This window comes from Sorex fumeus, unplaced genomic scaffold, assembly GCF_029834395.1.
Source record: "Sorex fumeus unplaced genomic scaffold, SorFum_2.1 ptg000047l, whole genome shotgun sequence".
Lineage (NCBI taxonomy): Eukaryota > Metazoa > Chordata > Mammalia > Eulipotyphla > Soricidae > Sorex > Sorex fumeus.
Window position 1 is genome coordinate 5,704,519 of NW_026606104.1, and position 16,075 is coordinate 5,720,593.

The 16,075-nt window shown below is 62.5% G+C and overlaps 1 protein-coding gene across 1 annotated transcript; it reads right to left on the minus strand.

Moving 5' to 3' along the window:
• Positions 1-7,871: 7,871 nt before the first annotated feature.
• NES (nestin) lies at positions 7,872-14,727 on the minus strand. The gene is made up of 5 exons (XM_056122811.1): positions 13,840-14,727; positions 13,031-13,155; positions 11,988-12,061; positions 8,662-11,790; positions 7,872-8,472 (listed from the first exon to the last, which is right to left on the minus strand). The coding sequence occupies exons 1-5, from the start codon at positions 14,623-14,625 to the stop codon at positions 8,051-8,053; spliced, it is 4,536 nt and encodes a 1,511-aa protein (XP_055978786.1). The 5' UTR covers positions 14,626-14,727; the 3' UTR covers positions 7,872-8,050.
• Between the last annotated feature and the right edge of the window lie 1,348 nt (positions 14,728-16,075).

Sequence of the window (16,075 nt, forward strand, 5' to 3'; positions counted from 1 at the left end):
AAAATTTGGGCAGACGAGAGGTCCCCCAGTACTGCCCACCCCGGGTGAGACCTGTGGCACTCAAGGGTTGTGGCCAGCAGAGGGCGCCGGAGACCCGACCACGGTGGGACCTCTGTGTGTGTGCGCGTGCGTGCCTGGAGGCCGGGGAGGAGAGTGCGATGCCCCAGGAAGCCGCCAGGGGGTGCTGAGACCCTTTTTTTCCGGGGGCGCCCCGGGCAGTATGGGGGCGGGGCGAGGTGGAGGGGAGCGTCAGACTTCTGGGCGGCTGAGCTGGCCGGAGGCTGTGAGTCAGCGGAGGTCGGGATGATGAGGTCACTCCCAGACCTGGGGAGAGAATGACCGACTGTGTATAAGTGAGCTGGGTGTGTCTGTTGTCTGTGCACCCTATTGCTGGGCTCACAATTGTGCCTTTTTGTGTCTTATGGTCAGGCTTCATGATGTCTTTATTTTGCAAACTGCCTCCTTCATGGGGTGAATCTTTTCTTTGATGGGGGACCACACCCAGCTGTCCTGTCCTGGGGCTATTCCTGGCTCTGGCTCAGCAGTAACCCTTGGCTAGGCTTGGGAGACCCTGTGTGATGCTGGCAGTTGGAACCTGAGTCAGGTGGGGTACATGCCAACCGCCTTAGCCCCTGTACTATCTCTCTGGCCACATGGTGAACCTTATGTCTCACACTTACACTCATAGGCACACGCGTTTGCACACAGCATGTGTGCATTATCATGCCTGTGCCACATTATACCATGCTCACCCACATAGGAAGTTTGCTTGGGGGCCACATCCCATGGGGCTCAGGGCTACTTCCAGCTTGGTGCTTAAGGGCCATTCCCAGAGGTGCTGGGGGCTATTCACTGCTGGAAATGGAACTGGGACTCCCACTTGTGAAACTTGAGCTCTGGTCCTTTAAGTTATCCCGGACAGCCCCCACATGGGCAGTTACTCCTTTTCCTAGAAGTCAATAAAACCTGTTAAAATGAAGAGATGATACAGAGTGCAAAGCTGAGAGTGGTGTGAAGAGGCCCAGGCTCTCTCTGAGACCAGCTCGCGGAACTTCTCCATATTTTGCTTATTTCTTTTGGTTTGTTTTTTGGTTTGCACCTGATAGTGCTCAGGGCTTCTCCTGGCTCAGTGCTTGGGGATTGGTTCTAGTGGTACTCTGGGGTCCAGGCGGAGCAAGGGATTGAGCTTGGGTCTCCTGCACAAACGGCGCATGCTCCAGCCGGCTGAGCATCTTTCCAGCTCATGGCCTCTCAATATTTTTTTTCTTTTTGAGTCACACCCACCAATGTGCAGGGGTTATTCCTGGCTCTGCAGGAATTATTCCTAGTGTTGCTCAGGGGACCATATGGGATGCCAGGGATTGAGCCCCGGTCAACCATGAACAAAGCAAATGCCCTTCTGGCTGTACTATCATTCTGACCCTCTTGACCTCTCTCAATTTAATCCCCAAGCCCCTGTTTCTGAGCCACAGCACTGACCTCCCAGCCCCACCTCTTGCTGTGGTTCTGTGTTTTCCCAAGCTCTCCGGGTCCACTTGTGCCCACTCCTCATAGCTCAGCCAGGCCAGGGAATAAGATTGTTTCCTAAGACAGTGGTCATGGGGCCAGAGTGGACCCCATTTTTATCCTAAGCTACTCTGCAATCACACGTTTAGGAATTTTGAGGCATCTAGCTGGAGTGGCAGTAGACTGGGAGCAGGTGGGGCTCAACAGGTTGAAGGGCATGCCATGCATGTGGGAGCCTTGGCCCCCAGGACCCCAAGCACCCCCGGTGTGACCCCCAAATCAAACTAAAAAAAAAGACTAACATGGACCTTTGGAGGCAGAGTCTGAGGAAGAAAAGGCAGAGTGGGGTGGGTGTCTGTTTGGGGGTTCTCGGGGAAGTAGAGATGGACTTTTGATGGCAGGCTGGGATTCCCGGTGCTAACAGGGGGTCTGTCATCAGCACCTTCTCACCAGCTGCCACAGCAGTGGGGTGCAGGGAGGGGAAGCTCCTTCCTGATCCTCGCCCCGACCTGCTCACCTACTGGGCTGCGGGCCGGAAACCCAAGCTTCTCCTGGCTTTGTGGGACTTCCTGCGGAGGGAGAGCTGGCCAGGGATGACGCAGCACCCTGGAGAGTCCAGCCTGGCCATGTGTGTGCCTGAGTGTGCCAATGAGTATGTGTGTCTGTGTGTGCTCGTATATCTGTGTCCATGAGTCTGTCTGTGTGTGCATGTGTGTGCTCGTGTATTTGTGTCCATGTTTGCCTCTGTGTGTGCATGAGTGTGCGTGTCTGACCTCTCTTAGGGAAGGGAACTGGCCCATCAACCCTACGGCCATTGGCCAGAGCTGAGTTAGGAACACCATGTTGCCCTCCGCCTCCAGAGCACACATAGACCTGACCTATGTTTCCATGTGTGTCCGTCTCACACGTCTAGAATAGGCTTCCCAGGTTCCCGTTCCCTGGAGAGGAAGGCCTGTGAGTAGGCAGCGTCTAGGATGGGTTTGGGTGGGGAGGGCCACACTCAGCATTGCTCAGGGCTGACTCCTGGCTCTGTGCTCAGGGATCACTCCTGACGAGCTTTAGGGGACCCTATATGATGTCGGAGATTGAACCCAGGTTGACTGTGTCCAAGACAAACTTCTTCCCCACTGTCCGGTCTCCCTGGCCCTGTGTCTGTGGAATGGGGAGACCTACCCAGGTAAAAGTCAGGGCCCAGTGAGAGGAACCTCCCAGGGTCGCCATCAACCCGTGTCCTGCCATCTCCCTGTTCCTTCCGGCACTCTCCACCGTCCCACCCAGCTCAGTGTGGCTCTTCACTGGGCCTTTGTTCCAGCCGGGTCTCTCTGGGGGCCTGTCCATGCACAGCAGAGAAAGGGCCCCATTGTGCGGCCTGCCTGTCAGACACAGCAGCTCCCCAAGATTCCCAGAAATGCTCAGCACCCGGCCTGTGGGTGGAGGGCTTTCCTGCACTGGGCCCTCTGCTGGGCTGAGTGTGGGGTGGGGCCCCTCCGGGGAAGAGGGCAGGGCCTGAGGATGCCCCCATGATGGGCCATGCTCTGACTGGGCCCCCACATGCTGTCACCTCAGCATTGACCCACTCTGATAATTCTCCCTTCGTCTTTGGGGGCTCCCTGGCAGTGCCGGGGTACCAGGGACCACTTCCAGTGGTGCTAGGTTGACTCGTTTGGTGCTTGGGTCCAGCATGCAACCAAAGCCACGCCAGCAGCATGTGGGAGTATATATGGGGTGCTGGGGATCCTATGCATACCAGACATGCTCTCTGGCCCTTTGCACTGTCTCCATGGCCCCTACTTTACTTTTATTTGCTTTTCTTTTGGGGGGGGAGGTCACACCTGGCGATGCTCAGGGGTTACTCCTGGCTCTGCACTCAAGAGTCACTCCTGGCGGTGCTCGGGGGACCATATGGGATGCTGGAAATCGAACCCGGGTCAGCCGCATGCAAGGCAAATGCCCACTGTCCTATCGCTCTAGTCCCCCTATTTTCCTTTTTTGATTTTGGTTTTGGCTTTTGAGTCACACCCAGTGGTGCTCAGGGCTCTCTCCCAGCTCTGAGCTCAGCAGTCACTCCTGGGGGGCTCAGGAACCCTGTGGGATGCAGGGATTGATTGAACACGGACTGGTCATGTGCGAGGCGCGTGCCTTGCCTGCTGTCTTTCCTCTCCTGCCCTCCTCTTCTTAACTGAGGGGAACCGTAGACCACCGTGACGGGAGCTTCCAAGGGGAGTGGTTCACAGCCCCTTCCCCTGTTCTATGGAACCAAAAGTGGCTTCCAGGGACTCTTGGTATGACTCACATAGTGTGTCACTCTGTCTCAGTTTCCCCACTGAGACATATTGAAGTTCCTTCCAACATAGTTTCCTAATAAAGGAGAAGCAAATAATTGGATAAAGGAGAGAGAAAAGGAAGCGGAGGGGCCCAAGAGATAGTGCAGGCCTTAGTCCACCACACAGCCAACCCCGGGTTTGATGCTCCGACATTGCGTAGGGCCCCCCAAGCACAGCCCCCCAAGCACTGCCAGGAGTGATCCCTAAGGAGGTGAAGGGCAGAGGAGGAGTGGAAAGGGGGGGCACGGGTGCAAGCAGGGCGAGTGGTGAGAGGACCTAGCAGGGAGGGGTGTCCCTCCTAAGCCAGAGGATGAGCCCCAGACTCCAGAGGGGTCCAGGGCCTCCCTGGGGTCCCCAAGACAGCTGACCACCAGCTGCCAGTTCCTAGACAGTGCCCCCCATACCCACCGCACCTGCCAGTTTATTTCTGGAACCACAGCTGAAAGCCGGGGGTTGGGGAAAGCGGGGGTGTCTGTGAAGGAATGAGAAGTCTGGAAGAGAGGAAGAAAGCTCTAGAACTGGGCTGGGGTCTAAGGACCAGGATCCCGAGGGGAGCAGAGGAGGGCAGGGCACCCACAGGCGACCCCAGCAGGGGGAAGGACTGGGGGTGCAGGAGGCAGCGCCCCACGTTTCAGACAGAGTCCAGCCTGAGTGAAGTGGACGCAGGGTGCTGGATGAGAGGGGAAGAGAGCACCTTGTCCTAACTCCCAGGTCGGGGTCCCCATTCTGTGCCCCCTAGGCCCCCTATTCCTAGACTGCCCTGCATTCTCCCATGTGCCTCTCACCTTCGTTTTTTATTTCTACTTTTTGCGGTGGACACACCCAGCAGTGCTCAGAGCTTGCTCCTGAGTGATTCTGCACTCAGGGATCACTTCCCGTGGGCTCAAGGGGACCCTATGGGGTGCCGCAGATGGAACTGCAGTGCGCAAGGCCAGCACCCAACCCACTGTGCTCTCCAGCCCCTCTCTGGTTATTGTAGGTTATTGCAGGCTAGGATTGGGGGGCCCAGGGTCTGCTTATCTATCCCCTGAGCTGTCTGCACCGGAAGCCCTCTCTTCCCTGCCTCCCCGGGGGTCCCCAGGCCTGGCTTCCTGCCCGGCTTGCTGGGCTCTGAATCTTGCTGTGGAGCAGGGGTGGGGCCGTCACCCACCTTTCCCTAGTGCTCCCAGTGTTGGGGGCTTGGGCAGTCCCGGCCCTTCCTCAGACCGCCCAGAGGGCACATTCCAGCCCGAATAAAGCTGCATTCCTCCTGCCCCGCCTGTCGGCCGTGCCCGCGGCAGCTGGCACCCTATGGGGCTAGGGGCAGCAGCTGGTCGCCCCCGGAGGGGCGCAGGATGGGGTCTGGTTGGGAGGTGTGGGAGAGAGGTGGGGGAGGTCCCTCCGCCGCGGCACTCCGCGGCCTGGCCGCCCAGTGCAGGCCGGAGGCTGCGGCCCCTTTAAGAAGCCCCTCTGCCCCTAGAGGCCCGAGCCCCAAGTGCTGGACTTTGATTTCCGCCGCGGAGCCCCAGCAGGCGGCCGCATCAGGCCGGGTAGAGTCGGACTCAGCTCTGACCTCACCCCGGCGGCGGCGGCGGCGCCGCAGCCTGCAGGCCTTATATGGAAGAGCCCCAAACAAATCGAGGAAGCCACCTCGGCCCCCCACCCGGACTATATTTACCCGGAGGAGGTCCCAGAATAACCTCCCCCTGGTCCTGCTGCTGGGGGCCGAGTGGGCGGCGACTCCTGTGGGGACTCCTCTCCCCAGTGCTTCCTGCTCTGACCTCATCCTGCGCGACCGGAGCCCAACTGACTGCAGCACCAGCCCGGACTCCGCTTCCCGAGGAGACCCCCATCCTCCCGCCCTGCTCTGGGGATGCCCGTCCTGTTCCTGCCCAGGTGTCTCCCCTCTAGGAGGAGCTCTCTGGGCCCCTGTAGCCCAGTGAGCCCCCAAATACTTAAACAATGTTTGAAAATAAAATAAATAAGTTAGGGACCATACCCAGTGGTGCTCAGGGCTTGCTCCTGGTTCTGTGCTCAGGAATCATTCCTGGGCTCAGGGGACCCTATGGGGGAGGGGGGGTCAGGGAGCAAAGCTGGGCTGAATGTGGCAATGCAAGTGTCTTCCCTACCGTCCTCTCCTGCCCAGCCCAAAAGCTCCCCTTACCTGGTCCCCTTGCCTGAGCTCCACCCTCCACCCTGGGGCCACTCCTCTTGGAGATACTAGAGTGCCCCTGGATTCTGCAGCGCCCAGAGGTGCATAGATCAGAATCTGCCGCCCCCTCCGCAAACTCACCTCCCCCCCCCCCCCCACAGCAGATCACAACCCTACACCTCCTTCCCATTCCATTCCTTTCTCACATATTTTGGTTTTTCAGCCACACCTGGCAGTGCCCAGGACTCGAGGCTCTGTGCTGAGGGATCACTCTTGGGGGTGCCGGGATTGAGCCCCAGTCAGCCATGTATGTCCCTGCCGTCCTTTCTCTCTGGCCCTCTCCTGGTTTTGAATATGGTTTCTTCTCAGAAGTCCTTGTCCCCTGGGCTTGCAGTAACAGCTGAGTCTTTGGGTGGTAAAAGACAAGCCCCCAGCCAGAGCCCTGGGCCCTTGCCGCCTGCCTGGCTGGGGGTACAAACCCTGGGCTCCAGGCCGGCCTGTCCACTGCATGTCCCTCCTTGCTTGAAGAATGGGCTGGCGTGGGGTGCCTTGAGGGCCAGGATGGGTGCCCAGATCCCGGGAAGGCTTGGCAGAGCCTCTGTCCTTGGTCCCTCTCCCAGGCAGGGGTGCCCCAGGGCCTGGGTGCTCAGCACTTCCTCAGTGTGGGCGGGAGGGAGCCCGGGGCTTTGTTGGAAGAAAGGGGTGATGGGTGAGGACACAGGAACCAGGACCCCCAGGGTGGGGTGACTGGGAAACGGGGGGGGGGGGGGGGGGGGGGTGGTCTGGGCAGCCAAGGCCTCTGGCCAGAGAAGGGAGTGGCCAGGAGACAGTGGGGCCAGGAAGGAGGCCCGAGGGGCCGGACAGCAGCGTGGCATTCCCCGCAGGACGGAAGGGCCTAATCCCTGACAGACTGTCTCCAGGGCCTGCACATTTGTCCGGCACCCCCCACCCCCACTGGGCTGGCGGGAGGTGTCACCAGATGCTTCCCTGCTGCTGAGCTGGGAGCGGTTTCTATTTGGGGACCCTGACTTCAGAGCTTCCAGCCTGACCCAGGGACCCAGAGAATGAATGTGTGTGTGTGTGTGTGTGTGTGTGTGTGTGTGTGTGTGTGTGTGTGTGTATGGGGGGGTGTTGTCAGAGAGCTGTGGCTGGGTGTGCATCCTTAGGGTCCTAGTTGGAAGCACCCTAACTCTGCTCCGAGCCCTGCTGCACTGGCCCCTCTGCTGCTAGCCTCTCAGAGACACTCCTGGGAGACAAGGCCTGAAGCCCCTCCACAGTCCCTCCTGCTCTCTCTCCTGGCCTAGGGTCCCTCACCAAGGGTCCAGAGAGGCTCATCACTAGCCCGAAGCCACACAGCCTGACTTGGGCAAGCACCCTGCCGCCCCTCCCACCTCGTCCACATACATCACTGACCAGACCAGACAGTTGTTTGGGTCTGGGGGGCAAAAGGGCTCATTACACTGGCGGCACTGAGGGGCCTGCAGGGAGGACACGGTGGATGGGGTGGGTAATGGCTATAATCACTGGGGACAGATGACAGGGTGGCTCTAAGGCTGAGGTCACCTGGACTGGCCCCCAGACAAGCAGCACCCTTGCATGCCCGGTCCCTAGTGGACGGGCTGCCTTTCCCTCCTCTCCCCCCACACCCCAGCCCCTCCCGGCAGCCCAGGCAACCCCTGGACTGGGAAAGGAAGAATCAGACTTGGCAGTGGGGACACTCCTTTATTCAGGCAGGAATGGTCAGGGGAGACAAAGAACACAGTGCACCCAGAGGGTCACTGACATCAGAGACAGCCCAGGAGGAACGGGGCAGGAAGACCCGCCCCCCACACCTCTCAGGCATCCCCAGGTCTGGCCTTTGCCAGCTGACCTGTCGGGAAGGGGCCAGGGCTGACTCTAGGGGTTCAGGTGCTGTGAGACCACTCTGTGGGATCTGGGGGCAGCCTCTAGTCTCAGGGTCCCCTCTGCCTGGAACGGTCCTCTGGCCACACTCCATTTCACTTTGACCGGTCAGGCCCCTCAGACAGAAGCCATGGGTCAAGAGATCATGTTGGGTGCAGACCTGCATAGGGCCGGGCCAAGACCTGCTTCAGTCCTCCCCGGAGGACCAGGAGTCGCCCTCCCCCTCCCCCTGGGTAAACTGTAGGAACTGCCCTGGGCCCAGATTCAGGGTAGCCCCTGCCCAAGGGGTCTTCAGGGTGCCTGCCACCTCCTCCAGGGGGCCCTGCTGATCCCCCATCGTGGTCCCCAGTTTCCCCTGGCCACCCTCCTCGGCTGGCTCCAGCCCGTTCATCACTCCCCCATTCACGTGCTCCAGCTCCTCCTGCAAGCTGGGGCCCTGGCCATTCACCCCCAGAGGCATCCCCGCATCTAGGCCCACCTGCCCCACCCCGAGAAGGAGCAGGGGGTCCTTCCCCGAGGGCACAGAGTCAGAGTCCTCCTTAGAGCTCGAGGTCTCAGTGTTCCCCCAGCCTGCGTCCCCTGGGATACCCAAGTCCTTGTCCCCAGACTCTAGGGGGCATCCTCTCTCAGGGCCACCAGTAGAGGCTGCGAGCTCCTTTCTATCCTCCTCCTCTTCCCCCTCCTCCTCACTATCCTCCTCTCTATCCTCCCCACTGTCCCCTCTATCCTCCCCACTGTCCCCTCTATCCTCCCCACTGTCCCCTCTATCCTCCCTATTCTCCCCTCTATCCTCCCCACTGTCCTCCTCTCCATCCTCCCCATTCTCCTCCTCATCAGCAAACCCATCAGACTCGCCCTCCCAGGCTGCAGGCTCCCTCGGGAACCCCTGCTCCTGGGGGTCTGTGAGCCCCCGGGGGGCCCCAGGAAGGAGAGAGGCCTCAGTGGCCAGGTCCTCAAACTCCTCTGACAGCTCAGACTCACGGCCCCCTTCCTCCTCTTGCTCCTCCGCCCAAGGCTGGCTCTGTAGGCCCTCATGGGCCAGGGCAGTGGGGGGCTGCTCCTCCAGGGTGTCACCCGGAGGGGAGGGCCTCTGCTCTCCAGCTGGGGCCCAGACTGGGGAGGCTGGGGAGCCTTGGTAGAGGCCTAGAGGGGTGGAGTCCGGCAGGGTCTCGCTGAGCTCGTCAGCCTCACTCTCGTCTCTGCTCTCCTCCTCCTCCTCCTCCTCCAGGAGCCCCCCAGAACCCAGCTCCTGCTCACCATCCACCCCCAGAGCTCCCACTTTGTCCTCTAGCCCTCCATAGGCCTCCTGGCCTCCCTCTGCCCAGGGCTGGGGCTTGAGGCTGTCTTGGGGGACCTCAGTGGGAGACAGGGGCTTTGGGGGTTCAGCCTCAGCAGTTTTCATCACTGCCCCAGGGACCCCAGGCTGAGGGGTGTCACTTTGCTCCTGGTCCCCAGGGAGCCCGGGCTGAGGGGTGTCACCCCGCTCCTGGTGCCCAGGGATGGGCTCCTCCCAGCTCGTGGGCGTGTCTGCGGGGTCCCAGGCCCTCCCAAGTGGTGGTGAGAACCCCGACTCCAGAGTCGCCCCTACACCTTCCCTGGCTTCTTCCGCGACTTGTAGCCTCGCCTCCTCTGAAACTTCCTCCCCCACCTCCTCCCTGGCCTGGTGACCTGCATCCCCCAGGTCGCCAAGCCCCTGCTCCTGGCCCTCTCCAACAGCAGAGGTCCCCATAGCTGCCTCTGCCCCCCAGGTGACCTGTGGACAGCCCCACGGGGCAGCCTCTACATTGCTCCACACTGGCCCTACGCCCTCTGGCCCTTCCTGGGGAACAGCCAGGTCTGAGGCCCCCAGGGCCCCCTCAGCGCCTCCATCCCCGAGGGCGCCCTGGGCTGGGGCCTGCTCTTCGGGTCCCGGGCTGCTGGGGTGGCCCTCTTCAGTGGGCCCGGTGCCTCCTGCGGTGGCCAGCAGCACCCCTTCCTGCCCCAAAGACTCCTTCCCTGCTGGGCTCTCCCTCAAGCCCAGGTCCGGCTCATCATCACTGTCCGCTCCGGCCCTCCCTGAAGCTGCCTGTTCTCTCCCGCCCCCATCTGCCCATCTCTGCAGATCCTCAGCTGCAGACTGGAGCAGTTTCTCCTGTGGACACATAGGTGACTCCTGCTCCTCCTCCTGCTCCAGCCTCACTTTCTCTGCCAGGCCCCCGGCCCCTTCCTCGTCTGCCTCATCCGGTGAGCTCAGGGAGTCTTGGCTCTGCTCGTCCTGTGCTCTCTGTGGCCGCTGCTTCTCCTCCACAAACCCTAGGGAGTCTTCAGCTCCCTTCTCCAGAGGCTCTGCCGACTCCTGACTCAGGTCTTCTCGAGGCCACGTGGGCTCTGGTGTTTCTGGAGGGGCAGCCATGCCCAGCTCTTCTCTCGCAGACCCTAGCAGTCCGTGAGTCTCCGTTCCCGAGGCTCTCACGGTCTCTGCACTCCCCTCTTCCTGGGACCACGACTCCTGAGTCACTTCTTCAAGAGGGTTCAGTGGCTCCGAGTCCTGCCCAGGAGAGGCCGGTGGCTCTGCTGTCCACGCCTGCTCTCTGCCATCTCCCAGGACCCCCGACGGCTGCCCAGCCCCGCTCTCCAGAGCCCCCTCATCTTGCTGGTTCTGCTCATCAGGAGCCCTCAGTGGCTCTTGCTTCTCTTTCTCCAGCGCTGCCCAGGTCTCTGGGTCCCCACCTGAGGGCGTGCTGAGGGGCTCCTGCATCTCCTTTGCAGGTCCCCACGTCTCCTGCGGTGCATCTTCGAGCGCCTCCTTCGGTGGCTCTTGATTCTCTTTGTCTGCGGATAAATCAGCCTCCTGGTTCTCGGCTTCTGGGCAGTTCAGCAACTCCTGACTCCCCTCTTCGAGCTGTCTCCAGGCCTCTCTGCTCTCCGCTTCCAGAGACCTCCCTGCCTCTTGCATTTCCGTCCCTGGACCCCAGCGTGTCTCTCCATCACTTTCACGAGATCTGATTCCTTCTTCATCCTCCTCAAGAAGCAGCGGTGCCGGTGGGGCCTCGTTTCCTGAAAACATGTGCGTTTCCTGAAAGTGTTCGTGTGTCCCTTTTTCTGGAGGACTCGTTCCTCCTCCATCCCTTTCTGCTAAGGATTCCGGCGGCTCCCCACTGTCATTTCCCAGACTTTGCGGTGTTTCAAAGGGCCCATCTGAAAATCTCAGTGGTTCTTCATCCTCCTCTTCCTCCTCCTCCTCTGGGGACCGCAGGCTCTCGTGGTCCTCTTTCCCCGGAGTCTCCTGCTGCAGAGCCCCCGTGGCCTCTTCTTCCCTGGGCTCCTGGGGGTCCCCGGTTTCCCTCAGGCCCAGCCCCCCCTCATCTCCCCACACTTCCCGCTGTAGGCTGCTTGCCCTTTGGGCCTCCAGCACTGTTTCCTTCTCCGGCAGCTCCCACAACGGCCCTTCCCCTTCCTCCTGCACCCTGCTGAACACACTAACCCCACTGGGCTCTTCATCTCTGGCCTCTGCACTGGGGGCATCCGGGCTGAGGGATGGGGCCGCGGAGTGTGTGGGGGACAGGCCTGCTCTGGCCTCCTGAGGCTCACCCCCAGGCTCCTCTGGTCCTGGCAGGCGGCTGGCAGAGACCGCGGCCTGTGGGGCCTCTGGTGCCTGTTGCTCGCCCACCTGTGACTGTGGCTGCAGCAGGGAGAGAGGGGCGCCCTGGGCTCCGAGCAGGGCCTCTGCAGCAGGGCAGGGGATCTGGGGGGTGGGGGGGATGGGGGTGCTGGCCAAGGTCGGGGTGTGGGCCTGGAGGAATTCCTGGCTCTTCAGGAAAGCTGGCCTGGGCGTGTCGAGGGAGTTAGGCAAGGGCGAGGAGAGGATGGAGGGGCTGAGGCTGGGGGGCAGAGGCCCCGTGAGCCGGCCGCCTGGCGTCTCAGGGAAAGGCAGCTCCAGCTTGGGGCCTGGAAAGGCAGAGGAGAAACGGGTCATTGAGGCAGGGAGGCTCCCGCTGCCACCCCCCGGGCACCCTGAGTCTGCTGAGTCTCCAACTGACTGGCAGGGCGGGTGGGTGAAGGTGCAGGCAGGACCAGTGCCCCTCCGGAGGGGACTAGCCCGGGGCTGAGAGGCAGTGAGGATGGACTGGCACAACCCTCCTTACCTGGGAAGCACACAGCAGCCTTGGACCCAAGGCCAGGAGGCTGCAGCCGGCCGTTCTCCGCCTCTAGGAGGGTCCTGGGGAGAGGCAGGAGGGAGGAGGCTTAGTCCACTGCCCTCAGGCCCGGGGCACTGCCGCCTGACACACAGCATCCCGGCCCACGGCTGCTGCGGGTTCCCATGCACAGAGTGTGTCCCCTAGACGGTGGGCCCCTTCCCAGCCCAGCGAGATGGGATGACCTCATCCTCCCCCGTGTGGGGTCGATTCTCATGGTAATGCTGTCTTTGTCCCTGCGCCATCTGGAGGGTCTGAGGAGGGGGCTTCCCGGGGGAAGTGGGAATTCTCAGGCGGTTCCCATGGGATAGCCTCCCTGCCCCCTCACCCTCCTGCCCCCAGACCCTGCTCAGTGACAAAAAAAAAAGCAAAGGAATCCAGTTCCCCACTCTGCAAATGCTTTTTGTGCCTCAAAAGATTGCCAGGACCCTTCCTCTCACTCTCAGCAGGTGGACCGCTGCTCTGGGGACCTCTTAAAAGGGCAGGCTGTGGGGTACTCCCTCCCATGCAGCTTTATGCTCCTGAGTGAGGGGGACCCCTTCCTTCACTCCCTTCTCCAGATCTCCCCACCTGTCTCAGGGCCCCAGTCTTGGTTGACCTGTGGCGTCTGGGACTGCTGTCCTCAAATGTCCAGTCTGTGAACTGGGGACACACGCCCCTCCCTAAGGACCCCTCTGCAGACTCCCACCACTGGTCATTTACAGGTGCCCAGACCTGGGGTGTCACTTGGCACATCCCCCTCTCTCAGACAAGATCACCTTCCATCAGGGGGGCTGGATGGAGGTGGGGTCCACACCAGTCCCTCCCTGTTTGGAGGCAGAGTTGGGGGGGTGGTTTCCAGGGCACAGAACAGTTCTAGGCTCTGAACCCACAGGGGGGTCCAGGTGAGATGAAGTCTGTCTGGAAGTCACAGCCTTGAGAACCAGACCAGCTGGAGCCCAGGGTGTCCAATGGCTGTGGCTGCGGGCTCAGCAGGGGCGCCCCGTGGGTACCTGTAGGTGGCCACCTCCAGGCTGAGAGACATCTTGAGGTGGGCCAGCTGCTGCCGGCCTTCCAGGATCTGAGCAATCTGTCTCTGCAGGTTCTCCTTCTCCTGCTCCAGGCCCTCCACAGCCAGCTGTGGAGTGACAGAGGCCAGGGTAGCAGGCGGCAGTTAGACCCCACTCCCAGCCCTCAGAAGGCCCTGGGGAACCTTCCAGAAGGCCCCAGTCCCTCTCCCACCAGCTCCTCCTCGGAGGACGCTGATGAAAGGTTACACATGCTGCCAGAATCTGGTTCCCACAGGAAGTGCTCGGGAGGACGCAGAGGAGATGGCTTCCAGAGGGAACCCGGGGCCAGCGGAAGCCAAGATGATTCAGCAGGAGCCTGGGCCCCACGCGGGGCCAAGCAGCAGGTCGGGCTGCCCGCTGCCCTGGCTGGGGGCCGCCCCCTGCCCTGCCCACACGCTCTGGAATCTCTGCAGCAAGGGGAGCGTGGGGAGGGAGACCGGGGAGGGCTATTTTCTCAGCTGCTGGTCACATCTGCTCGTGAGGGGGGACAGCTGTCCCTGGCCCCTGGAATGTGGGCGTGGGGCCGAGGAGACAGGACGGCAGACCACTCTGGGGGAGGTGGGTGCGGGGAACTTGGAGATTCTGCAGGGCCATCAGGGGAGGGCCCCCAGCGTCAGGCCCGTCGGGGGGGCCCGAAACCCCAATTTTTGGCCCGAGTGGGGGGGAGTATGTCCCCCCCCGCACTGCCCACTGCCTTCTTCCCCGGGGGGTCCGCGGGTGCTCGGTTCGGTAGCCCCGCCCTCCCGGCTCACCTGGAATTTCTCGGTGGCCCGCAGCCGCTCCTGCCACTGGCTGTCCACCCTCTGCTCCAGCGCCGCCCTGAGCTCCAGGAGGCCGCCGCGCTCGGCCCGGAGCTGCTGCAGCTCCAGGCGGCCCTCGCGGGCGCCCTGCACGGCCCGGCCCAGCCGCTCGCGGGCCTGGCCCAGCGACGTTTCCAGGTCGGCCACGCGCTCCTGGTAGCCGCGCACCGCGCCGCGCCACGCCTCGCCCAGCCGTCGCGCCAGCTCCTCCACCTCGGGGGCCGGCGCGGGGGGCGCGCGGGGCGGCGCGGGGCGGCACGGGGTGCGGGCCGCCGCCTGCGCGTTCAGCCCCGCGCGCTCCTCGTCGTGCGCGGCGCGCAGGGCCTCGCGCTCGCCCTGCAGCTCGGCCACCTGCGCGCGGAGCCAGCCCTGGGCGCGCTGCTCGTCGTCCAACTCGCGCCGGCTGCGGGCCGCCGCCGCCTCGACGCGCTCGCGGGCCTCGCGCTGGCGCTGCCACCGGCCCGCCACGCCCTCCACCTCCTCGGCCAGGTTGTCGCGGGCCACCTCGGCCACGTGCTTCTCTCGCCAGCGCTGCTCGACCAGGGCGCGCAGGGCCGCCAGCTCCTCGTCGGCGCGCGCACGCCAGGACGCGTCCCCGGACTGGGCCCGCAGTCCCCCGAGCTCCGCGCTCAGCGCCTCATTCTGCTCCTCCAGCGCCTTGACCCGGGCCAGATAGGCTTCCAGGCGCCGGTTGAGCTCCCACATCTGAAAAGACTCCTCTCCCAGGCAGCCCTCCATCCTGCTCGACGGATGCACCGCGCGGGGCGTCAAGGCGCGGGGCGCTGGGAGAAGCCCGCGGCTGGCGAAGCTTCTTGGAGGAGAGGGAGAGCCGAGCGCAGGGGACAATGAGCGGGCGGAGAAACCCGAGCGACTGCGCCGGGAGTGGGAGCGAGGCTATTCATACTCCCGCCGGCCTGGCGGGGAAGGGGGCGGGACGCAGGCCTTAACCCCTTAGAGCGCAGCGTCCGGCGCAGCCTCCGCCCCGCGCGGGGCGGGACCCGTGCGGACCGTGCCGCGGGGCCCAGAGCCTGCCGAGGGGCTGCCCGTGTCCGATTTCTCCGCTCGCCTCACTTAGTGCATCCCTGGGACTCTTGTTTCTGCAACGCAGAAAACGGGCCAGGTGAAGGGACACCCTCGGGGCGGCTGGCAGGCTGGACGGGGCAGATAGCACGTGCAACGGGTCTCGAGGAGCCTCCTGGCAGGACACGAACGCGCGCGCAGCAGCGGGCACTGACCCGAGACACTGCACTGAAGCGTGCGCGCGCCCGCCCGCTCTTCTCGGCGGGGACCGGCCCCCCTGGGCCTCCCCGCCCGGGATTTTGGGCGGAGGGCGGCCCCTGGTGGTCACCAGACTAGCCAAAACTAGCAAAGTCGGCTCCCCGAGGGCCACCTACCTACCTGCTCAGACATACTGTGAGCTCTGGACGATACTTCAGATCATGTTCGTTGTTTTTTCTTCTTTTTTCTTTTCTCTTCTTTGTGTGTGTGTGTGTGTGTGTGTGTGTGTGTGTGTGTGTGTGTGTGTGTTGTTTGGGAGCCACACCCGGTAGTGCTCAGGGTTTACCCCTGGCTCTGTGTTCAGGGATGATTCCTGGTGGGCTTGAGGGACCATACTGGGCGCTGAGGGACCAAACCCTAGGTGGCCAAACACAAGAAAAGCTCCCTTTCCACTGCACTGTGACTCCAGCCCCTGGGGGAGGTTTTCTGGAGGTCCCCAGCTGAGCCTGGAGCAAACGAAAAGGTCACAGCAGTTGGTCAGGGAGAGTGGACTCCCTGGGACTTGGGGGGGGGGGAGGTGCATGTCTGCTCAGTTCAGTTTGATCAAACTTACAGCATTGACTGAGCCCCAGGACAGGGGCACTGTGCTGGCTGGAGGCGCTCCTAGTGGACACAGGTGCCACTGAGTGTGGTGGCCACTGGGCCCAGGGGCTGAGACGCTGGCAGGGGTTGATGCTCTGTGGGAGGGAGACCTGGTAGGTGGCTGGTGTGCTGCAGGGGTCTCAGTAGGGACCCCAAAGATGGGGAGTATGGGGGGCCTGTTTTTTCATCCCCACAATCTGCCTTTTGGCTCTGACAGAGGCCCCTGGGAGTTGTGTCTGGGAGATTTGTTCTCTTGGGGTCTCTCCTCTCTTGCTTCCTAAATGGTGACTGATGCTGCAAAAACACTTTAAATGCTCTGGGATCCTAG